Source organism: Penicillium brevicompactum (genome assembly GCF_028827555.1).
Source record: "Penicillium brevicompactum strain IBT 35665 chromosome Unknown utg000006l_segment0_segment0, whole genome shotgun sequence".
NCBI classification, from domain to species: domain Eukaryota; kingdom Fungi; phylum Ascomycota; class Eurotiomycetes; order Eurotiales; family Aspergillaceae; genus Penicillium; species Penicillium brevicompactum.
In genome coordinates this window covers 5,752,598-5,775,510 of record NW_026623209.1, presented here as the reverse complement: position 1 = coordinate 5,775,510, position 22,913 = coordinate 5,752,598, and the positions used below count along the sequence as shown (strand labels likewise).

Sequence of the window (22,913 nt, the reverse complement as noted above, 5' to 3'; positions counted from 1 at the left end):
TCAAATTTATTTCCTACCTGGAAATGTCTCTGGGTCATAATCGATCTACTCCGTGCGAACACGAAAATCTCCAGCTACAGATATGGAACATCCATGGATGACATGAAAATATTTGTCATAGATGATCATTAGTTCTCAAATACAAACACCAAGACGCAAAATGCTACTTCCAAGACAGCCATATGAAAAGAAAAAAGTGGCGTTGGATGGATGGTATCACTAGAGATCGATCATGGTTAGCAAAGAGGAACATGAGAACATGGTTGATCGATGAAGAACTCACCAAGAAATAATCAGCGACGGGCTTCTTCGCAGGCATACCCCTCGTATCCTGCGCCGCGGCCTCAAAGACACGATATCTTCTTCCCGGACTAACAACTCTGTTGCTTCCAGAAAGTCCATTGCTGCGTCCATACTCACCATTACTGCGAGCAACAGTACCACCGCCGCTGGCGTCTTCTCCAAGCTCAAGTATAGCGGCAACGTTACCGCAGCGGTAACAGTAATTCGGCGCAGACCAAACTGTCACAATACCGCCATCGAACATCTCTTTATAGCCCTCCATGACAAGCTGGTGGGCACGCGCGACAAGTGACAGACCATTGAGATGGTTGAACTGCTTTACAATATCACCACCAAAGAGGAAACCGGCCCCGCGAGGGCTCAATCCCCAGCCTTCGATCTCGTCGGGGTCTGACCAGAGCAGATCACACATGGCACCTTCATGCGGCACCTCTTGTTTGCGGTCAATGAGCCGGATCTTGTCCACCGAGTCAATGAGCGGTGAAAGTCCACCGTGAACGCAGAGCACCGCTCCTGTCCGGCTAGTCACGGCGCTGCCGTTGCCATCACTGCTTGCGCCTGTCCCTGGTGCGCCCGATCGAGTTGGCGCAGCAACTTGGCCCGGAGTGGCAGAGATATCTCGTGGAGGGGAGATGTTGCGGGAGTCTGTGGAGGCATCTGAGGAGGAGCGCTGCCGTGGGCGGTAAGTGCTCATTGTGACATGGCCTCGAGAATCGAGAACTTCTGTTTCAAGCTCGCTGTCTGCAAGAGCTAGGCTTGATTGTGCTGTGTCATTTAAAGCGGGTGAGGTCGGTTCTAGCTCTGAGCTCGCGCCGAGAACGATCGCTCCCAGTGCTAGGTAGTCAAATACTTCGCAACAGTAGCGCCATACGTTGGCGCTGCCGTATTTGCGAATACATTCGTCGTAGAAGCCATATACTGTGGTGATTTGGCGGGATTCGTGGTTGCCGCGGATGAGGGTAATGCGATCGGGGTATCGGACCTTCAGGCAGAGAAGGAGGAGGAAGGATTCGAGTGAGTAGAAGCCACGGTCGACGAAGTCGCCCATGAAAAGGTAGTTTGTATCTGGGACGTCACCGCCGACGCGGAACAGTTCCATCAAGTCGTGAAATTGGCCGTGAATATCACCGCAGATGGTGACCGGTGCGTCCACCGACACGACATTGCCTTCTTCAATCAGTAGCTCGCGCGCTTTGTAACACAGTTCGCGGACTTGGCTTTCGGGGATCAGGCGGCAGGCCCGCAGCTGCTCGATCGCCCTGTGAGACCGATCGCGATGTCAGTACGGGAACCAATGCTTGAACTCCTGAGGGGGGGGTTAAGGCGTACCGGTCAAGGTCACTCATCTTGTATGTGGAGAAGGCGGAGGGGAAGGGGGAGAGAGGAACTGATGAAGTCGAGAGACCCCCCACAATGGAAAATTTCAGATGATTTGATTCTCTCTTGGACAAGTCAAGCTCATCTCTGCGCAGCCATAGCGATTATGCGCGTAGCAGAGACTTGAGAGCGGCGGAACATCCAATCACGCGGGAGCCAGATAAGATTAGATGCACCAAAGCCTTCGCTGTCGTCTTCTCTCCGCAATCCCTCCTTTATTCTCCCTCCAAACGGCCTGTCGGGGCTCCAAGTGTTTGTCGATCCGGAGATCCTCCAGTTACGATCCCATTGACCTCTATTTGGTCCCTTCATCTATCCCTGCTCGACCACACCACCCGTTCGGCCTGAGATATTCGATGGCCTGAAAAAATCCAGCAACAGTCGGCCACGCCCACCGCACCTCAATTGAACCTCCCTCACTCGTCAATTCTCCCTCATAATGCCACCACATCTACATCCTCGTTCGCGGTCAACAATGGGCCTGTTCGCAGGTACCCTCCTCGCATCTCTTGTGGTGGTTGGCTTGCCGCATGTCTTCCCCTGTCCGGCCCCGAGACGCACGTTCGCCGATTCTGAGATGATTATCTCCGCCGATGGGCAACAAATACCACGAGTCCGGAGGAGACGTCGCAAGGATGTCGAACCCGCCCAAGAAGGCACCTACCCGACCCATCCGGCGTCAATCGGTGCTGCGGATGACGAGGTCTCAACCTTCTTTCAAATGGAAAAAGAAGCGCAAGAGCTCTCTCATGTCAATCACGAATGTCCCATTCCCAAACCCAAGGGCGTTCTCGGGGAATTGCTCGGGTTTCGAAACGTTCAAGCGAACACCCACCAGGCAAGCAGCCTGCACAACAGTGATCAATGATAGTTGACACTTTCACTTTTGCATCTTGTTTTCTTGACTTGTTTAATGATACCATGGACACATATACTACACAGAGAATCGCGCGGGATTGGTGGGATTGAAAGAGAGACCGAGTTCGAGGTCTCAATGCGAGCTAGATCTATTTATTTTCTATGTACACTGATTTGTATAAATAAAATATCAACATCTTCGAATCGAGACCAAAACCTAGAATGTGCTGTTCAAACATGAGCCCTTCAGAAAGTATGTGTGCTTCAGACAGAAACTCCAGTACGTACCCAGACTACATGGAAGCGGTCCCAGCTCCGGCCACCTTGAATGTTCTCCCACCCACCATTTCACCATGGCATTGACGGCCAAAACCTTTGCCTACGACGTGCTCACCAATCCCCGGCACACACGATGGCTTGCACCTTTAATTGTTTTAGGCGATGCGCTCCTCTGCGCTCTCATTATATGGAAGATCGCATGTAAGTCGCGTCTGCGTCGCGTACCTCGAGCCAGAGCTGACCACTCCCAGACACTGAAATCGACTGGTCGACATATATGCAACAAGTCTCGCTCTACATATCTGGTGAACGCGATTACCCCTTAATCAAAGGCTCGACTGGCCCCCTCGTCTACCCCGCCGCTCACGTATACATCTACACCCTCCTCTACCACGTCACGGACCAGGGCCGCGACATTCTTCTCGGACAGGCGATTTTCGCCGTGCTTTATCTGGCGACGCTGGTGGTGGTAGTCTCCTGCTACAGACAGACGGGTGCGCCGCCTTATCTCTTCCCACTTCTGGCTCTGTCGAAACGGCTCCATAGCATATTCGTCTTGCGTCTGTTCAATGATGGATTTGCCGCTTTTGCGATGTGGGTTGCTATCTATCTGTGTTTAAAACGCAGGTGGGGAGCAGGCATTGCAGTGTGGTCTTTTGGTGTCGCGATCAAGATGACGCTCGTATTGCTGGTGCCAGCCATTGCAGCCATTACTCTCCTTAGTCTGGGACTTATGCGAAGTATTTCGCTTGGTGTCATGGCTGTTCTTATACAGGTAGGTTCTGAGCTTGCCAATCCAGTATTGGAGTGTCAACTGACATGGTACATAGATACTGCTTGCGGTTCCCTTTCTCCAGGTCAATCCTACGGGTTACTTCTCTCGAGCCTTTGAGCTATCCCGCCAGTTCTTGTTCAAATGGACTGTCAACTGGCGGTTCATGGGTGAAGAAACATTCCTCTCAAGAGAATTCTCACTGGGTCTGCTGGTAGTGCACATTTCTCTATTGGTGATCTTCTTCGCAAGCTGGGTGAAGCCCTCGGGGACGAACGTGTTCCGCTTCCTCCAAGGTACTCTCCAGGGTCGCCAACAGAAAGTGCCGCTTTCCAAATCATTCGTCATGACTGTGATGTTGAGCTCACTAGCCATAGGCTTGCTATGCGCCAGGTCCTTGCATTACCAATTTTTCGCCTATCTCGCATGGGCCACTCCGTTCCTTCTCTGGCGCGCAGGAGTTCACCCGGTCCTCATTTATGCAGTATGGGCGCTGCAGGAGTGGGCCTGGAACGTCTATCCCAGCACGAGTGTGAGCTCGGGCGTTGTGGTGCTCTCGCTAGCAGTCCAAGTGTTTGGTGTGTTGTTCAATGGGTCGAACGAAGTAGAGCATAATGGGAGCAACCGCAGCAAGGCGCCTACCCAATAATCAAGAATGACAGCCAGTCTCAAGTGATACTGAGACGTGTATTATATGAGCGCCATGGGGCGGTCCCAAATTCCATCCCAGTAGACTGTAGCTGGCGCCATTCGATGGCGAGGACATGGTAGCCGAGGAGCCATGATTCAGTCTGACTCGTCCGAAGAAGGCATTTGGCCCACGCGAGACTGTTCCTCTTCCTCGTCATCTGAGCCGGCAAGCACAACCTGCTGTTTCACGAATTCTTTGGGCCTGCGAGGGAAGAGCATAAGTTAGCGAAAAATTGCTTCGCGCATGACATGAAACTTCCACCAGGGGACCTACCAGAAAGGTGCCTTTCTCCAGGCCTTCTCGTCCCGAACAACATTGACGATCTCCCCGCAAATCTTATTGTCTCGCTCCTCCTGGCCCTTGCTATCCACCACGACATAGGAGCTGCGCTTGATCCAAATGGTCGAGCGGAATCTCGCGGGCAGTTCAACGAGCATCTGCTTCTTGTCTGCTTGTTCCACCAGGTAGATGTTGTTTCCGGTCGCCTTGATTGCTCGCACGATCTGCTGGGTGTCGGATAGGTCGTCGGGAGGGGTCAATGTCTCCTCTGCTGTGGCCAGCATCTTTCTGCGTGGTGGTCCCATGACTAACTCGGTATAAGGTATATCTCGTTGACGTCGAAAATCTAGGAGGTGCCAAGTTGAACAAAAAAGTGCAAAAGTTGTGGGGTTCGGAAATTTGAGCTTATCGGCGGGGCTTCTCCCGCTTCTACAGAAATCCAAGGTCCTTACAGATCGCGACTACAATACCTGGAGCGCGAGAGCATCTAAAATGCTGACATGGCAAATAAAGTATTAGGCTGAATAGGTGTGCTTCAACGTTGGCCGGATAATGGATTCCTTGCAATTGACCTGCAAAATTCCATCTTTGGTTTAGTACGAAGTACGATGTGCTCCGTCTAGGGAGCCCCCCCGGTACTTAATGCGATTTCTAAGCCAAGCGTAAATCCATGGATCTTCCAAGCTTATAAGCGGGGTACTAGATGGTATAATCCCTCTGATTATTCTCTTCAGCGGAGTATCCTTTACTGCTCTCTTCACAATGGCTGCCTCCGGTTTCGATCCTTTTCTCAAGATCGAAAGCTCGCCCCAGATCACCAGTCCTCTACCTGCGGTACGCAAAGACAAACAGGGTACTGTCAAGCACCATCGGATTATGAGTTGGACGAAATACAGCCAGCCCGAGACTTGAGCCAGGCAACATCCAAGTCTGCAGCACAAACACCGGCCCGCACTCCTTCACCCTCGCCGAGTGAACTCGAACGACGCTTATCGTTGCCGGGGGTCACAAATGAGCCCTCTGATTGGGCTCCAGACCGAACTTTTACCTCGTGGAAAACAAAATGGCGCGTGCTGAGCCTTTGTCTCATAAGTCTCGGTAATGGAATGAATGACAGTGCACCAGGTGCCCTGATTCCTTACATCGAAAAGCATTATAATATTGGATACGCCGTTGTCTCACTCATCTTCGTGACCAATGCACTCGGCTTTATCATGGCAGCACCACTTACTCATTCGATCGAGCATAAGCTTGGGCGCGCAAAGAGTTATGCCCTCGCTCTTTCTGTCCAAGCAATCGGCTATGTTGTCATCATCTGCGAGCCCCCTTTCCCTGCTGTTGTCGCCAGTTTCTTTCTCCTTGGCTTCGGCATGGCGCTCAGTCTTGCTCTGAGCAACGTATACTGTGCCAATCTCGCAAACTATACAACAGCCCTCGGTTGCTTACACGGCTCCTATGGAATTGGTGGTATTATCGCTCCGCTATTTGCAACTGCCATGGTATCGGGTGGAATACGGTGGTCCTTTTTCTACATCATCACCCTGGCGGTGTTAATTTTCAACTTGGGATACGTCTCGTGGGCATTCCATGGCTTTGAAAATGACCTGCCAAATGAGCCATCGATGGCCCTGAGGCCAACCCTCTCACAGACCGACGATGGAGAGCCTCTCTCGCGAATGCAGGTCCTAAAAAATACCGTTCGCAATCGTACCACCCTACTAGGCGCTCTCTTCATCTTTGCTTATCAGGGCGCTGAGGTCTCTATCTCGGGATGGGTTGTCTCCTTCTTGATCAGTTATCGACATGGTGACCCATCACGGGTTGGATACGTGAGCGCCGGTTTCTGGGCAGGAATTACCGTCGGTCGATTCTTGTTGACACATCCAGCTTCCAAGATCGGTGAGAAGGTCGCTGTGATGGGAATGATTGCAGGCGCTGTTGCTTTCCAGCTGATGACTTGGCTGATTCCAAATGTTATTGGAGAAGCTGTAACAGTTGCCATCTTGGGCCTTATGTTGGGCGCTGTCTACCCATGTGCTACGTCGGTCTTTACCCGGCTGATTCCGCGTAGTATGCAAATTTCTAGCTTGAGCCTCATCAGTGCTCTTGGTAGCAGTGGGGGTGCTGTCTCGCCCTTTTTTACTGGTATTCTTGCGCAGAATGTCGGTACAATGGTATTGCACCCTATATGCATTGGGCTCTATGGGGTAATGGCTATCAGTTGGCTCTTGTTGCCCAAGGTCGTGAAAAGGTCGGACTAGATTATGCAGGGCTTGGTCACTACGAACGTTGCAGTGCAGCACGTTTTACAGAAACGAAATGAACCTTTATCTTGCCATGATCAGAGCGTGGTCTGTATTCCATCCACGGCTACCCCCGTTGCTTCAGCTACGCGGCTTACCCCACTCACTATGCATTGGGTTCTTGCTAAATTCGGCTCAGAGTGTGATGATGTTGAGTTGCTTCAGATATCATCAAGAACCTTTACAATGCGAGTGGGACAGGGGGGAGTTTATCATCCCATTATTTTCACTTTGCATGGATAAGTCAAGAACCCCCAAGGTTTTGGATTTGACCAATAATCAGAATACCACTACAATTCCAACATTCCAGTATATTATATTCAGTTACATTTTTTCGAACCAAAAGGATAAGGTAACTCTTTACTCCGCGGGTACAATGCCATTGTCAAATTTCATGATCATCATCATCATTCCAAGGTTTGAGTAATTGTATGGGTGCTCCTAAAAGTCTGCTCCTAATTGAGAAGTCTTACCCCCGGACTCTCTCGTCGATATCGAAAGAAAATGCGCCCCCTAATGGAAATCTACATTATGGCTGAGCTGGATGTAGCGATGGCCAGATATTACAATCGAGACTATACTGGCATCTTGTATGACCATTCAGAATTTGCGTTGGTTTAAAAAAACGTCAGCCGACCCCACGAAAACTAAAGGCCCCAGGGTTAGATATCCGCCGCATTAGGTTGGAACAGTGGCAAACCTTAGCTCGACCATCAAATTGACCCATGAACACCAGTGGTTCTTGGTCATCAGATACAAGAGTTATTCGTGTACCTAAGATCGACAAATGCAATGGCCATGGACCAGAAGCACTCTAGACATGTCGATGCCATAGTATTCATAAAAGTAATGATATCATGATTGTCTAGAGAGGAGAATCCTGAAATGATAAAACGAGCATGTAGATCGATATAGCTCAAGTTGTTCTCTCTCACTCCAGGCAAACTAAGTTTGAGAGCTCATCAAATCGAACAAAATCTCATAACAGTACAAGTACGTGCCCTCTTCTATGCCAAGAAAGCCTGAAGACCCGGCACACTTGACTAATCTCTTGACCAGCAATGAAACTCTCCGTGATCTCTGCTATTGCTCTGCTCTTGGGCAGCTCCACAGCGTGGGAGCTACGAGCAAACAATCAAGTTTACACCGGCACTGCACCTCAGGGTTGTACGCCAATCTTCATACCTCGGGGTGCTAAAATCAGCTGGACTGGGACAAAAGGTGCTCGAACTCTGCAGGTTTTCAACGTTCAAGGGAAATGCACCCAAGTTTACAGGACTGTCATGGGTGTTGGAGACATCAATGCGTCGAACACTATCTATGGATATGTGGTGAAGCCTTGAACACATATTTTGAAACTAGGTCCGATGTTTTAACGAAGCCAATGGAGTACCTAGGTGTTTTTTGGTTGTTGTTTTTGGTTTGTCTTTGGGATGATACGGAGTACTTGGGCGCCCCATTGATACTTAAGCGAGCCCACTGTAAACGAAAAAGTTGCACGTCAAATGAGAGGCTCAAAATCACCTCAGTGAGCACAATGACTTGAGTCTTCAGTGTGTGCTAAGACTTCTTGGTGCCAGGTGAGTCTGGGCCTAATGGGCCCCCATGAAAGCGCGGTCAGTGGAAAAGCCCCACACCACAGAAACCCCACTACTTAGGTGCTCCGTCCACGGATGCAAGTTGTATATCTACGCAAGTGAGTTAGGTTACGAACATATCTCCTGTGGTAAACTTGGAACGCCTTGGTCTGCTCCCTACAATCTCCGCTCTGGCGATACCCGTGCATATAGTTAGCATCGGACATCCAATCGAGTATCAATCAGCAACACAACATCCAATACTTTCCGGATAAACCTTGTGGCTGAGATATGATTTCGAAGCATATCTGTCTCCCGATTTGCGTAGTTTGAAATTCGGGATGAGATTTTGCCTGTGAAGCTTGACGGCATATCTGAAAGATCCTTTCCGTCGCAGACTTGAGGTACAGACTGGAGATGCACTGAAGGATGGGTTGAGGCAGCACCAATTCATGGAAAACATGAACAAAAGCAATGTATTCCGAAGTGTTCAAAAGTGACCTTACAAGGTTGCTGGTTAACAGTGGGAAGCAAAAGGTGATTGAACTCCGATGTGGAAGTATATCTGCAGGTAGGCACATGCGCATCCCGATGAAGAAAGTGACTTTGGGCAGTTTGACGGCAAAAAGGCACTAGATCGACAAGAATGTAAGCCGACAGGGCCAAAATTGAAATATTATTATAATCATTATTATTTTGAAATGCGCATGCAGCAAGGAGATGGTACGATGCGCGAGAACCCAGAACACACCGGGTTATATAGTCTTATAGAGCGGAAGTGCATATATTTTGAGACCGATCTAGGGCAGCACATGAAGATTAGCAAGGGATATAGTAATCTGTACTCAGTACTCCGTACACAGACTCAAATGTAATGAATGTAATTAAAAAGCAATGCAAAGCAAAGTAGAAGTTCCCTTCACGTGCATGAGACTTTCGCCACTTCCTTATCGGAGATCAGTGCGTGTGCATATTGAAGACTATATGCGCACTACACCCTTTTACCTTCGGTCCTCGTGCCTTCTGATTTAGCGGAACTCGGTAAAATTGGGAAAGGTACACTTCGGACGAATTTCGATATCTCTTCTCTTCTCATCTTTGCTCTGTTGAACTAGCTGGGTCCATTCGAGTTCGGCTATCAATCGAGTGATCATTGCGGTCTGTCTCACATTTTCCGAAGTGGCATTACCCGCGCCCGTTGCGCCCCCTTGTCAACAACAGCCCCGCGAATCCTCTCCCACCACCAACCCACCTTGACCTGGCGCAAGCGCACCCTTTGATTTAGAGCTTGCTGTGCTCTTTGCCCCAGTCGGACCTGTCATCATGGATGGGGAAGAGCTAATCGCCTCGGTCTTGCACAAGATCGAGCGAGAGAAGGCCCTCATCACCGCTGCCAGTAATATGCGGCAGTCCACCGACAACCCCCTCGTGCAACAGAGAGTCGATGCCAATATTCGCGAAGGCCGCAAAAATATCGCTTATCTGGAGGAGAAAATGCGGGAATTAGAGATCCGCCAACGAAACCAAGGCGCTGGCTCCCCCGGCCAGCGTGGAGGCCCCCTCCTCCACCCAAAGACTACGCTGGATATGGCGGCGAACAAGGCGACTACGGCGAACCGCACTATCCTCAGGGAGGCTCAGGCTCGATGCCTTCCGGTGCCCCATTCCCCGACCCTCGACCTTACGCCCCGATCCCGAAGGCTCGGCCCAATTACACAAAGCTAGGTGCGTTGTCGGAACAGGTGTAGACAACCTGAAAAAGAGTGACTGTATGCTTGAATGGGCTGGAGTGCTAACATGAATGGTCATGATCCAGATCTAATCAAATATGACACTCCTTACCTCGGACCCAAGATCCAACTGATGCTGTCTCAATTGGAGTTCAAGCTGAGCGTGGAGATGCAATACAAGGCTGGCATTGAGAAGATGGTTCGTTTATACCAGGATGAGGGTGACCGGAAGAGTCGCGCCGATGCCGAGGGCCGTCGCATCGAGAGCAACCAAAAGATCCAGCTTTTGAAACAAGCCCTGAAGCGGTATGAGGATCTTCATGTTGATATCGAGTCTGGTGACGCACCCGATGGTAGGACCGGCACAATGTACCAGTGGAGATCGATATCCATACTGACCGACGTGCAGATGAATCTCTTAGTAGTCCAAACATGCGCAAGCCGCTGACTGGTTTACTGACCATGCGCATCCATGCGGTTAAAGATGTGGACCACGCTGCTAGCTCAAGATTCTCTCGCGGCCCAGAGACTTATGTTGTCGTCAAGGTTGAAGATGCGATTAAAGCGAGAACCAAAGCTACCCGAAATGATCGATGGCTGGATGAGGGCTTCTCCATGGACATCGATAAGGCAAATGAGATCGAATTGACTGTTTACGACAAGGCTGGAGACCGCCCAACTCCCATCGGCATGCTGTGGGTGCGAATTTCGGACATCGCAGAAGAGATGCGTCGCAAGAAGATCGAGACCGAGCTCAATGCCTCCGGATGGGTGTCGGCAGACAAGATGGCTGACGGTGGTTCTCCTCGACATGATCACACCGGTTCTCCTATGGGATCTTCGCACGGTGCTGGCGCTGGAGGGCGACCCGGCACTGCGGGACATGGAGGGCAGCATGGTGGTGAAAGTTCCAATGCCCCACCCACTGTGATGCTGGATTCATGGTTTGCCTTGGAGCCAGTTGGTCGAGTTCAGCTACAGATGAGCTTCGGTAAGTCCAAACGGCGTCATTATCAGATTAAAGTACCATTCATACTAACTGGACATAGCCAAGCAATTGAAGGACCGTCGCCCCTTCGACATTGGTCTGAACCGTCAAGGTGCCGTGCGCCAAAAGAAGGAGGAGGTTCACGAGAAGCAGGGCCACAAATTCGTCACCCAGCAGTTCTACAACATCATGCGCTGTGCGCTATGTGGAGAATTCCTCAAGTATGCCGCTGGCATGCAGTGCGCGGATTGCAAATACACCTGTCACCGCAAGTGTTACTCCAAGGTTGTCACAAAGTGTATCAGCAAAGCCAACTACGAGACCGACCCGGACGAGGAGAAGATCAATCATCGCATTCCCCATCGCTTCGAAGGATTTTCCAACATTTCCGCAAACTGGTGCTGCCACTGTGGTTACCTTCTTCCATTTGGACGCAAAAATGCCAAGCGCTGCTCGGGTAAGAAAACTCCAATGCTGCTTACTCTCTACGATCAATCCTAACCTCAATATCCTACAGAATGTAGTCTTACGTGCCACGCTCAGTGCACTCATCTCGTCCCCGATTTCTGTGGAATGACCATGGAAGCGGCGAACCAAATTCTTGAGACATTGATTCGCACCAAGAATCACAACAAGTCTGCCTCTGTTAGTTCCGGCCTCAGCAACCGTACCCTTCGACCAAGCGGTCCGCCGCAGCCCCCTCAAGAAAACGCAGCCCTCTCCTACCCCCAGAAGCCGATGGAAGGACCATATGGCTCCATCCCCAGACCACCCTCCGCAGAAGCGGTAAGCGCAGCCACTAACTCCTTCATGACCCCACAGTCACCAACTGCTGCTGCACAGGCTGCACAGCGTCAGCAGATGTCGCCCAAGTCGCCCACTGGACCGTCTGCTGCTGCGGCCGCGGCCGCGGCAGCCACTGGGCTACGCAGTCCCCAGCAAACGCCAAGTATGAACTTCCCTGGCCCTTCTTAGTGAACCTCCAATATTGATCAGTCATATTTTAGCTGAAATGAGCCGTCCTATGCCGCCACCGCAAGCACCCCAGCAGCCTCCACACGCCCATTATGACCCCTCCGCCTATGCCAATTTCCCGCAGCAAGCTCCCCCACAGGCCATGCAGCAGCAGCAGCCACAGCCTTCGTATCCGATGGCACCTCCACCTCAGCCCGTGCAGCAAGTTCCTCAGCAACAGCAAGTTGCACCCCCCGCCAAAGACGAGGTTGCATCAGCAAAGGCTCGTATTGGATTGGATCATTTCAACTTCCTTGCTGTTCTTGGAAAGGGTAATTTCGGAAAGGTCATGCTGGCTGAAACTAAGAGCAGTCGCAAGTTGTACGCCATCAAGGTCCTGAAGAAGGAGTTTATCATTGAAAACGATGAAGTGGAGAGCACCAAGTCTGAGAAGCGTGTGTTCTTGATCGCCAACAAGGAACGTCACCCCTTCCTTCTCAACCTGCACGCTTGTTTCCAAACCGAAACCCGTGTCTATTTCGTCATGGAGTACATCAGTGGTGGTGATCTGATGCTGCACATCCAGCGTGGTCAATTCGGCCTGAAGCGAGCACAGTATGTCTTATCCTCTCCTGTTTCGATATTCTCCGCTCTGGCCAATTACTGACACCGGGCTCCTAGATTCTACGCTGCCGAAGTCTGCCTGGCACTCAAGTACTTCCACGAGAATGGTGTCATTTACCGTGACTTGAAGCTTGACAATATTCTGCTGACCTTGGATGGTCACATCAAAATTGCTGATTATGGTCTCTGCAAGGAGAACATGTGGTATGGTGGCACTACCAGCACCTTCTGTGGTACCCCCGAATTTATGGGCCCAGAGGTATGTCTATTCCCTTCTCAAAATGTACAAACCGATGAGCTGACTTTTCCCGTAGATTCTGCTGGACAAGAAGTATGGACGAGCTGTGGATTGGTGGGCATTTGGTGTTCTCATCTACCAGATGCTTTTGCAGCAGTCTCCTTTCCGTGGTGAGGATGAGGATGAAATCTATGATGCCATTCTTGCCGACGAGCCTCTTTACCCCATCCACATGCCCCGCGACTCTGTGTCGATCCTTCAGAAGCTGTTGACCCGTGAGCCTGAGCTGCGCCTGGGCTCCGGTCCTACCGATGCCCAGGAGGTCATGTCTCATGCCTTCTTCCGCAACATCAACTGGGATGACATTTACCACAAGCGGGTTCCCCCACCCTTCATCCCCACTATCAGCAGCCCTACCGATACCAGCAACTTCGACCAGGAGTTCACTAGTGTGACCCCGGTCCTGACGCCTGTACAGTCTGGTAAGATAAACCGAATCCTTGTTTATTGTTGAGAGATTTTCGACTAACAATGCTTTTTTTTCTCTAGTGCTCTCACAAGCTATGCAGGAAGAGTTCCGTGGCTTCTCTTACACCGCTGATTTTGCTTGATTTCACTAATATGCAATCGGGATAATTAATGCGCGCTTGGACACCTGCCACGAGTTAATGGTGTCAACCCGATTCATCGAGTGGTTCAAACACCGACACGACCGGTTTATTCAGGGCGCCGCGGCCCTCCCGCCCTTTCCAGCACTTAATGCTTCAACATACCCAATCGCAGTCTCGTTTCAAGTGCCAGTGTGAATACCGCTCTTCACCGACTGCTTCGTTTGCCGGATACCATGGTCAATGAGACCTCCAAGTTGCTTTTGTCTTTTCCCGATTCTGTTTGTGTTTATCTAAATTGCTTGCCCGTTTTGTTTCCCCGTTAGTTCTGTTATGTTTTAGTATTCCTTCCAGTTGGTTGGACTTACGACTCTATTCTATGTCGGGCGTTTGATGCCCAAAAATGGTGATGATGAGGAAGCTGCAGGGGAGTTGTGCAGTTTCGGACTTGATGAGGAATGACGCAGTTTTGAAGATCTATGAAGATAGCGTAAATCCTTAGGGGATTGCGCTTTACGTCTGGCATGTTCTAGTGGTTCGTGATATGGGAAGACATGCAAATACGAACTCATACGGAGTACATCCAACATATCTACATTTGCCGTAGATGTATGACATCAACAAATGCCCAAATGCCCTAAGTTCTCCGATCCTTCCTAATAAGGCAATTTTGACGGTGGTCGCAAGTCTGCAAAACTACACATTTCTGCTTTCTAACAGCAATGATGGCTAGGACTCTGGTCATCATAATGGTAGACAGACCTACCCATGTCGAAGGGGGATCATTTCTGTCTTTGCACTCCACTTCTGTGGTTCGATTTCATCCATCTTGGCTTCTTTGTGCTAAACATAGTCTGGGCTTTATTTCACTCTGGTTAAGACTGAGGCTAGTTTTGACGAGGGCTTGCTCGAGTAACAAAGATGACATATCCTCAAAGCAACAAAGAAACCTCGTGAGAGCTAGACAAAGAACCCCATTCTCCTACCACCCACTCGACTTGCAAAGCGGACTCGAAAGAAAGCGTCGAGCAATGGGCGCACCATGTGACCGAGTCTTTGGAATTATTTTCCTGTCGCGGGGAGTGCCTTAGAGTTGACCATGATGTAGACTAACATCTCGATTTTACCCGGCATCTGAATTGGGGTCTCCCCTGATAGCCCCAGCGAGAGTATTGAAGCTCAAACCCCAGATCCAACCCAGCCTCTCTCGCCTAGTTAAAGTGCCCAACAGCCATACGACATCAATTGCATTATCGATCAAACCTCGCTCGTCCTCTCCTGCAACCACGTCCCCGCCATATCTTCGAAATGAAAGCGCCGAAGGCACCTAAGGCACCGAAAACGAAAGCACCAAAGGCAACGAAGGCAACGAAAGCATCGAAGGCAAAGAAGGCACCTCGTATCACACGTCGAACTACGAAACGCAGGCGGTCGGAAGAGTCAGACGGGTATGACGAAAGTGTGTTGGACGCCTCAGAAAGCGAGCCCTCCACATCATCAGACCAGAGCGGGAGCGAATACGCAGCCAGCAATTCCAGCAGCCATAGTGATGATGATGCTGAAATCACATCATTAAGACGAGGTTCCAAGGGAGTGAAGATAGTAACATCACATTCTCGCTCTAAGAAAAGCACGATTACCAAAGCGGCGCCAACTCGCAGGAGCAAACGATCGAAGAGAAATGATGAGGTATCTGATAAGTCCGCATCTTTTCCGGATTCATCATCCTTTGATCAAAGCGAAGGGGCGTATGCTATTCCACTGGGAGAGCGCAATGCGCTTATCAATAACTTGACACGAGAGAGAGCAAAGCGGATGCTTGAATCGATTGAGGTCCCCGACGCAAAGGAGCTTTCGGCGGATGAGCATCGCACTGCCCATCAACTGCTTACTCGTGGTTGTATGCCTGCGATTCCAATGCACTGGGCGAAAGATTTCTCGACCCTTCCAGAGTCGTTGTTCTTCACCGTGCAGGACAACGTATCAATACATCAGGACGGCGAATTCGTCCTGAAGGCCGACAAAGGCACCGAGTTTCATGCAATTTGTGCTTTTAGAGAACTGTTGAAAATATGCGGTGTCGTGAGAGATCACTGCAACATCCTCGAAGATGGCCCAGAGCGTTCAGTTCAGAAGGCAATCGAAAGATACATTCGCTGGGCCTTGGATGATGGCCACATCAGAGTCCAGCCATCGACAACTCCGGTATATATGATCCATTGCAAGAAGGCCCACGAAGGAGCCAAAGCAGCATTTTCCCGGGCATTCAACGGCCTGGAAGAGTTAACCAACACATGGAGAAATCAGATTCCAAATCCTGCCAAACCCGCAGTCTGGCCATCCTTGATGGGGTATATTATTTGTGGACCTGTTCTCTCTGTTGTGACCCTGGATAGCAATCCTAATCCCCAGACTGAAACTCGGGGAATGAGACTATTGGGCCAATTTGATCTCTCGGATGTCAATAACGATGTTTGGAACACATTGGCTCTCGCCATCTCTGTAATGCACATCAAACGCACCATGACTAAGCTTGCTAAAGCATTCAAGCGTCCTTTCACAGCCTCGATTGTCAAGGACGCAAGTAAGTGCATCACAGACATCGACGTTTGATCACGCCATCCTCTAGGTTTGGATTCAAATGGGCTGGATTCCCATGGGTTCCTACCATGCGTGGCACGCGGCCTCCCCCAAAGACACGGAATAAAAGTTGGACAGGCCACAAGAGCTGGCTAGTGAAGCTGCATGCAGGGCTGCCGAAGGCTGAAAGCCCCATACTGATCGATCTGCACGGACGCGCTCGCAGGCAAGGAAAACCCATAACTTGGCACAACAATTACCTATAGTGTCATCTTGGGATCGTGCTGCCCCATGTTGTCTTTTGTCCCATGGTCTATATAGAGGAGTTGGTGTTTGCCATTTGGTTCGACTCCATCATCTCGAATCTGAGCATTCGGCTGGAATTTTGTTCAAAAAATAGTTGTGATTAGCGCTTGTTTTCTTTTTTGATTTACAATGTCTATGATGTAGATTTGCAGATTACGTTTGTGGTGCATGCTGATTTTTCCTTTTCCTCGGCTGTTCATTCATAGACCAAGGAGTTTTCTTTTTGCTTCTTCTTTTTTCACTACAATTTCTCATTGCCCATGGCAGCCTTGGATTTCAATATGTCATACCACACCATGAACATACTTCAAGGTCAAAATTCACCGTCCAATTTTGAAGATCATCAAGAGTAAATAAAAGCATTGACCCCGGCGCAGATGGGGCAATTTTCGCCCTAAAGACGTGTTGCGGCTGCAAGGCTTGATTTGCTGTTGCGCTTCTCCACTCAAAAGACCTGTTCTCGCTCTTTTCGTTTCTCCTCCGACTTTCTTTTATAACCCGCAAGGAAGTCCGGGCTTCGTAAATATTCGACCCAAGTTCTTCCGCGATGGTTCCCGAAAACAGCAGGACTGAATCGTCCCCCCTCCTGCACCATGACACTGAAGCCGGGAACAGCGAATCCTTCAAGTCAGGATGGCGGCTAGAATTATCAATCATTTCTAAATACACAGCCCCACTCATGATAGCGCTCCTCCTTCAGCATGCATTGACCGGTTCTAGCATTTTCATGGTGGGCCATCTGGGGAAGAAGGAGATCGGAGCCGTGAGCTTGGCGAACATGACCGCCCAGATCACCGGCTACTTCGTCTTCCAGGGCCTGGCTACTTGTCTGGACACATTATGTCCGCAGGCTTACGGTTCTGGAAAACCGACTATGGTTGGACTGCACGTCCAGCGATTAACGCTATTCATGCTCGTTCTCATCATTCCCATCGGTGCCATTTGGTTCAATGCAGACCGTATCTTCCTCTTGATTTTACCGGATGAGTCTAAAGAGACTGCTATCCTCGCCGGACTGTATTTGAGAATTGCGATCCTGGGCGCTCCCGGCTATGCGTGTTTTGAGTCCGGAAAGCGCTTTTTCCAGGCCCAGGGTATGTTTGGTGCCAGTCTGGCTGTCCTTTTGGTTTGCTCCGTGTTGAATATTTTCATGGGCTGGCTATTTGTTTGGGTGAGTTATGCAAAACCCAGGACACTCGGCGCACGCACTTACATTCAGTCTTTTCACAGAAATTGCAATGGGGGTTTGTTGGTGCACCGATCGCCGTTGCAATTGCAAACAGTCTTCTTCCAGTTTTCTTAGCACTCTACGTCATCTTCGTCAATGGATCCGAGTGCTGGCATCCTATCTCGATGGAGATCTGGTACGGCTGGGGTCCGATGTTGCGCCTTGCTATCCCAAGCTGGCTGATGATCGAAGCCGAGGTTCTCGCCTGGGAGTTCATGACCTTGACATCATCCCGACTGGGTGCTACTGAACTTGCAGCCCAAGCAGCTCTCTCAACACTTGCCGACTTTGCGTTCCAGGTTTCGTTCTCAATCGCTGTTGCCGGTGGAACGCACGTCGCCTATCTGGTTGGATCGGGCTTTTTGCAGCGCGCTGCCACAGCATCTAGAGTCATGGTATGCTCCTCCTTCGGCTCTGGCATTGCAAACATGGTTGTGATATTTGCTCTTCGTGGTGTCATTCCTGGTCTCTTTAGCGATATTGGGGAGGTCTGGCATTATATCTACTTCTTGCTGCCTCTGGGTGCAGTTGTTCAAATATCCGACTCTGTGGCTACATCTCTCAATAGTCTTCTGCGGGCTGTCGGCCGACCAGACCTGGGTAGCTATGTTCAACTCTCGGTATATTACCTCGTCGGTCTGCCATTAGGTGTCACCCTGGCTTTTGCTTTGGATTGGAGCATATTTGGACTGTGGTGTGGAATCCTTGTCGGCCAAGCCATTATTGTGCTGGTTGAAGGTTTCTATTTCTGGAAGATGGTCGATTGGGCTAAAGCGTCCCAAGAAGCGATAGAGCGAATGTGATTACCAAATATTATGATCGGCTGGATGAGGGGGCCTGGACACAAAAGCGACAACCATTGGGACGCAAGATCCATAAAATTGCACAAAAGGCTTATGAACAACTCAAGCCAACGAAATTCTTGTTTCTGCCTGTGAATTAAGCGCAGTAGGGAAGCCCTGGAGTCAGACTCCGCTTACAGTTGTCTCGTGGATATCCGCGCAGTAAACTCAGATGCTTCAAGGTTAGGTCCTATGTACCAACTGCTGGCCAATAGGAAGTCAAATAGCTCTCAAATAGCCCTGAAAATCTTGAGAATAGCTACATTTGATTTATTGAATTGGAAATGAAGTTCAGATCCAACCCAGCTTGTTGCTGGCGTGCAGCTTGACGTCACATGACCGGTCCCACTGTTGACGCTATTCCCAGCACTGCTTTCTTTAAGCACCACATCATCTAGATTCCCACCATGGATGCCACCGAGGATCGCGATGTGAAGCTTCAGCGGGCTTCTGGAGATCTGGTCGCCGAGTTTTCAGTCAAATTGCCCTCGCTGTTGTGGAAATCTCAAAATGGCACCTCCCTCCGCACCTTACGTAAATGGACACAGGTCACTAAGACAGAGAAGCTGGTCAGCCTTGTGAGATACTTCTATCCATTTACCCTGTAAGCACTCATCTGCTAACCTTGAAAAGCTTGAACCTTTCCAAGAGTGGCCTCAGCTCCTTGATCCTCATCTGCAGAAGTTGTTGCCTCCTTTAGTGGATGCTTTCTTGGCTTATTTAGTTAAGCATCGTGCTCACTATACGACTGTTCCTGCAAAAAGCGCACAAGGAGCTGATATCTATCCTCTTCCAAGAGCAATTTGCAGACTTTTGTACACTTTCTGCAAAGTCCGTGGCGTCAAGGTGATAAGCAGATTTTTGAACAATGAGCCGAAATACCTTGAATCGATGCTTCGGGGCTTTATTGAATGGGATTTGATTCAGCAGTCGTCAAACGAAGATACCTTTGACTCAGAGCCCCAACGATTGATATGGGAAGAGCGCTACGTGATGCTAGTCTGGCTGTCTCACCTTCTACTTGCTCCATTCGATCTGTCGTCTTTGTCATCGGATGATATCCCAGTTCCCCATGACAATTTGAAACAACTGAATTGGCTGCCGTCTGAAACCCCCATGGTTGCTAAATCACTTCTTTCTTTATCATTGCATTACATTGGTGCGGCAGGAAAGGAACGTGAGGCGGCCACTGCTCTTTTGGCGCGATTGGCGTTGCGGGGAGATATGCAAGCTCTCGGGGTCCTGAAGGGCTTGACTCAATGGGCTTTCTCAAAGTTCCAACCAGACAATTATTCTGAAACGCCCTCTGTTCACGCCTGCATTGGCGTGCTTAGCTTTATCGCTCGTTTGGGTGCATCTGGTCAAGTGGAAGACTTTGCTCCCCTGCTTCAAAATGTGTTCCACAAAACCCTCAGTGTGAGCCAAGGACAGTCTCCAGTGTCAGTCACCATTCGGTCTTCAGCTTTAGCCCGGAAGATTGTGGTCAAAATTCTTCGCAACATTACCGTCATGGCTTTGTCTTTGAGCGAACGAGGAGAAGGAAAAATCACGGATGATCAACTATCAACCATATTGGAAGATTCAATCGATCACTTCTTGGTATCTTTGGCCGACAAAGACACACCCGTGCGGTTTGCTGCAAGTAAAGCACTCAGCATCATCGCTCTCAAACTAGACCCAGACATGGCGACTGAGGTCATTGAAGCCGTCATTGGCTCGTTGGGTGAGAACATACTTTTTGAGAGTGATGACGGTGCCCTCATTACGCCATTTGAGGCACGCAAGATTGGTACACATACCCTGAGACGCAATCTCAGTGCTGTTGACGCTCAGCAATGGCAAGGTCTGATCCTGACGTTATCCCACTTGCTTTTCCGTCGAGCACCGCCAACCCACCAGCTGCCTGAAATCCTCCAGTCACTTATAGCTGGCTTGGATTTTGAGCAAAGATCTTCTACTGGTAGTTCTGTTGGAACCGGTGTACGAGATGCTGCTTGCTTTGGCATTTGGGCCCTGTCTCGAAAATACACAACCTCGGAACTTCTAGCATTGCAATCCCAGGTGGTAGCGTCATCATCTGGACAGAAGGAGGTTGATGTCTTACAGAAACTGGCCTTTGAGCTTGTCTGTGCGGCTTGTGTCGACCCATCTGGAAACATTCGGCGTGGCTCTTCTGCTGCCTTGCAGGAATTAATCGGTCGACACCCCAACACCATTGCACAAGGCATTCCTATGGTGCAGGTTATTGACTATCACGCTGTCGCGCGACGCTCTCGTGCCATGATCGATGTCGCCAAAGAAACGGCTTCTCTGGATCAAATATACTGGAGTCCGCTTCTGAAGGCCTTGATGAGCTGGAGGGGTATTGGCTCCACAGACCCCGAGTCCAGGAGACATGCAGCCAAGTCGATTGCGTCTCTGAGTACGCAAGATTCTTACAAAACCATGCAGCAGGTCTTGGATCTTTTGCTGCAAAATTTCGCCAGCACGTCTCGAAATGATGTGGAATCACGACACGGCTGTCTGTTGGCGTTTTCTGCCACTGTGGATACCTTTACTTCTCGGTGGGAGGCATTCTTGGAGACAAGAGAATCAAGCGAGGCTAAGGCTATGTCCTCACTAGCTCTCAAAGTCTGGCATATTTTTGGCTCCCAGTCAGGTCCTTCCGATGACGACTTGACATTCCAAACCTCACGTCCTGAACTCACAGCAGAAGCTTCATCATGTTTGATATCCTCACTTTCTCGGTTTGTAACCACGACAGGCTTGGTACAGCCTCCAGAAGCTCTCCTAGATCGTGTACTGCAGATCCTCTCCTTGTGTGTATCGCGGAGCGATGACATTTCCATCGAAACCTCCTCAAATGCTTTTTGCCAACTGTTTCCCCTGCTATCGCTCTCCAAGCAGGAAAAAACGGTTCGCGATTGGTTCTCTCATCTCCACAACTCATCGAGGATGCCGACAGGTCGCGGTCAAATCTTAGCGCTAGGTGCTGTATTCAAGCAACTTGCAGCTCATCGTGATCTCCAGGGAGATGTTGTCACCGAGCTGATCCGCTACACCCACAAGGAAGAGCTCATTGAAAAACGAGTGACAGCTGTGAAGTGCGTAGCAACCAACATATTACCACACATAGGTATGTTAACCCTACCTCGGATTTACCGGGCTTGCCGTTCGTTACCCCCGGCTAACATGAACAAAGCCTCCACCGATGAGCTTGCCAACAGAATTCTAGAATTCTTGAACGATTACACAACTGACAGACGAGGCGACATCGGATCGCTCATTCGGGTGGAAGCAATTCAAGCAGTGGGGATTCTATTACAAAGGGAGTCGACATCACGATCACCCATGATTCAAAGCTTGGTTGGATGTCTTTGTCGACTTGCGTGCGAGAAACTCGACAAAGTGAGACTACAAGCATGGCTTTGTCTGCAAGGCTTCTGGGAGACGGCCGAAGACCTTCCGCCCCTCGAACGGTAAGCACATTCCATGATATGAGCATCGTGGTTAGAGCTAACTGGAATAGAAAATTCGAACACTTCAGCCATGTCTCATCGCAAGAGTATTTTGCACAGCTACTTTCACTGCACAGCATCGAGTGGCTTCGTTTGCCTCTACTTCAGGGGCTTGCTACTTCCGCCATCTCAGGTGCCGAGGGTCTTGTTCGAGCATCTCGCTCAGCCCTAACTCAATTCCTCCATTCCCAAACTCAGGCCCATCGTCAAAAGATCTTGATGGTGTTTCTACAGGATTTCTCAACAATATTGAGCGAGAACCTTCAAGATGAACGATTCGCCATTCCTGCTGTTGAGTTCATTGCCTTCTTGGTTGATAGCTATATTCCGGTCATTCCCGAAGACTCTGATATATGGTCCGTCAACTCTTCTCCCAACAATTTGATACAAGGATTATCTACTGACACTCGATTGAATTCTAGCTTCCGAAAGCTATTTACGTTGGTTCAGAAATCACATCTAAAATCGGCCAACATTGCTCGCTTAGAAGCTGCTGTCAAAGCTTATGGGGCTTTGACAAGAATCGATTCCCTGCGTGCCGGCGTCTTAAAAAAACTAACGGGAATGCTCTTGCATCCTTTCCCGAGGGTGCGTTATACCATACTTCTTTAGTATATCTCGCTGACCAATATTTTATACTCAGGTTCGCTCCAGTGCCGCAGAGTATTTGTTTATGGGGACAGAATTGGATGATATTAAGTACGAGGACTGGTCTGCTACCCCCAAGCAACTGAAACCTCATGTCGATGATTTGAAGATTACGCTCAATCTGGATATCTGAGATATGGGCCGGCTCATCGCGAATTAATTTATCTCCTAATCATACGAATCGACGAAAATGAAGCTTAGACCATTAAT

At 49.8% G+C, this 22,913-nt stretch overlaps 10 protein-coding genes across 10 annotated transcripts; 8 read left to right on the top strand and 2 right to left on the bottom strand.

Moving 5' to 3' along the window:
* Positions 1-163: 163 nt before the first annotated feature.
* N7506_010403 (serine/threonine-protein phosphatase) lies at positions 164-1,649 on the bottom strand (the record flags this gene model as incomplete). The annotated part of the gene is made up of 2 exons (XM_056959696.1): positions 164-1,562; positions 1,633-1,649. The coding sequence occupies 2 exons, from the start codon at positions 1,647-1,649 to the stop codon at positions 164-166; spliced, it is 1,416 nt and encodes a 471-aa protein (XP_056809086.1).
* A 470-nt stretch (positions 1,650-2,119) lies between these two features.
* On the top strand, positions 2,120-2,548 carry N7506_010402 (uncharacterized protein; the record flags this gene model as incomplete). The annotated part of the gene is made up of 1 exon (XM_056959695.1): positions 2,120-2,548. The coding sequence occupies one exon, from the start codon at positions 2,120-2,122 to the stop codon at positions 2,546-2,548; it is 429 nt and encodes a 142-aa protein (XP_056809085.1).
* Positions 2,549-2,891: 343 nt separating this feature from the next.
* alg3 (dolichyl-P-Man:Man(5)GlcNAc(2)-PP-dolichol alpha-1,3-mannosyltransferase) lies at positions 2,892-4,238 on the top strand (the record flags this gene model as incomplete). The annotated part of the gene is made up of 3 exons (XM_056959694.1): positions 2,892-3,018; positions 3,069-3,592; positions 3,648-4,238. 3 exons carry the CDS (start codon positions 2,892-2,894, stop codon positions 4,236-4,238), a joined length of 1,242 nt encoding a protein of 413 aa, XP_056809084.1.
* Positions 4,239-4,375: 137 nt separating this feature from the next.
* N7506_010400 (putative eukaryotic translation initiation factor eIF1a-like protein) lies at positions 4,376-4,864 on the bottom strand (the record flags this gene model as incomplete). Its single annotated transcript, XM_056959693.1, has 2 exons — positions 4,376-4,481; positions 4,554-4,864. The coding sequence occupies 2 exons, from the start codon at positions 4,862-4,864 to the stop codon at positions 4,376-4,378; spliced, it is 417 nt and encodes a 138-aa protein (XP_056809083.1).
* A 457-nt stretch (positions 4,865-5,321) lies between these two features.
* N7506_010399 (putative MFS efflux transporter) lies at positions 5,322-6,820 on the top strand (the record flags this gene model as incomplete). Its single annotated transcript, XM_056959692.1, has 2 exons — positions 5,322-5,393; positions 5,456-6,820. The coding sequence occupies 2 exons, from the start codon at positions 5,322-5,324 to the stop codon at positions 6,818-6,820; spliced, it is 1,437 nt and encodes a 478-aa protein (XP_056809082.1).
* A 2,942-nt stretch (positions 6,821-9,762) lies between these two features.
* On the top strand, positions 9,763-10,164 carry N7506_010398 (uncharacterized protein; the record flags this gene model as incomplete). The annotated part of the gene is made up of 1 exon (XM_056959691.1): positions 9,763-10,164. The coding sequence occupies one exon, from the start codon at positions 9,763-9,765 to the stop codon at positions 10,162-10,164; it is 402 nt and encodes a 133-aa protein (XP_056809081.1).
* Positions 10,165-10,236: 72 nt separating this feature from the next.
* N7506_010397 (uncharacterized protein) lies at positions 10,237-13,574 on the top strand (the record flags this gene model as incomplete). Its single annotated transcript, XM_056959690.1, has 7 exons — positions 10,237-10,522; positions 10,579-11,129; positions 11,224-11,614; positions 11,675-11,943; positions 11,980-12,106; positions 12,165-12,300; positions 13,523-13,574. 7 exons carry the CDS (start codon positions 10,237-10,239, stop codon positions 13,572-13,574), a joined length of 1,812 nt encoding a protein of 603 aa, XP_056809080.1.
* A 1,315-nt stretch (positions 13,575-14,889) lies between these two features.
* N7506_010396 (uncharacterized protein) lies at positions 14,890-16,194 on the top strand (the record flags this gene model as incomplete). The annotated part of the gene is made up of 1 exon (XM_056959689.1): positions 14,890-16,194. One exon carries the CDS (start codon positions 14,890-14,892, stop codon positions 16,192-16,194), a length of 1,305 nt encoding a protein of 434 aa, XP_056809079.1.
* An 820-nt stretch (positions 16,195-17,014) lies between these two features.
* Positions 17,015-18,935, top strand: N7506_010395 (MATE family efflux transporter; the record flags this gene model as incomplete). The annotated part of the gene is given in 4 exon segments (XM_056959688.1): positions 17,015-17,638; positions 17,698-18,331; positions 18,344-18,494; positions 18,905-18,935. The coding sequence occupies 4 exon segments, from the start codon at positions 17,015-17,017 to the stop codon at positions 18,933-18,935; spliced, it is 1,440 nt and encodes a 479-aa protein (XP_056809078.1).
* A 9-nt stretch (positions 18,936-18,944) lies between these two features.
* N7506_010394 (tubulin-specific chaperone D) lies at positions 18,945-22,836 on the top strand (the record flags this gene model as incomplete). Its single annotated transcript, XM_056959687.1, has 6 exons — positions 18,945-19,115; positions 19,171-21,673; positions 21,740-22,016; positions 22,067-22,411; positions 22,478-22,643; positions 22,699-22,836. The coding sequence occupies 6 exons, from the start codon at positions 18,945-18,947 to the stop codon at positions 22,834-22,836; spliced, it is 3,600 nt and encodes a 1,199-aa protein (XP_056809077.1).
* Between the last annotated feature and the right edge of the window lie 77 nt (positions 22,837-22,913).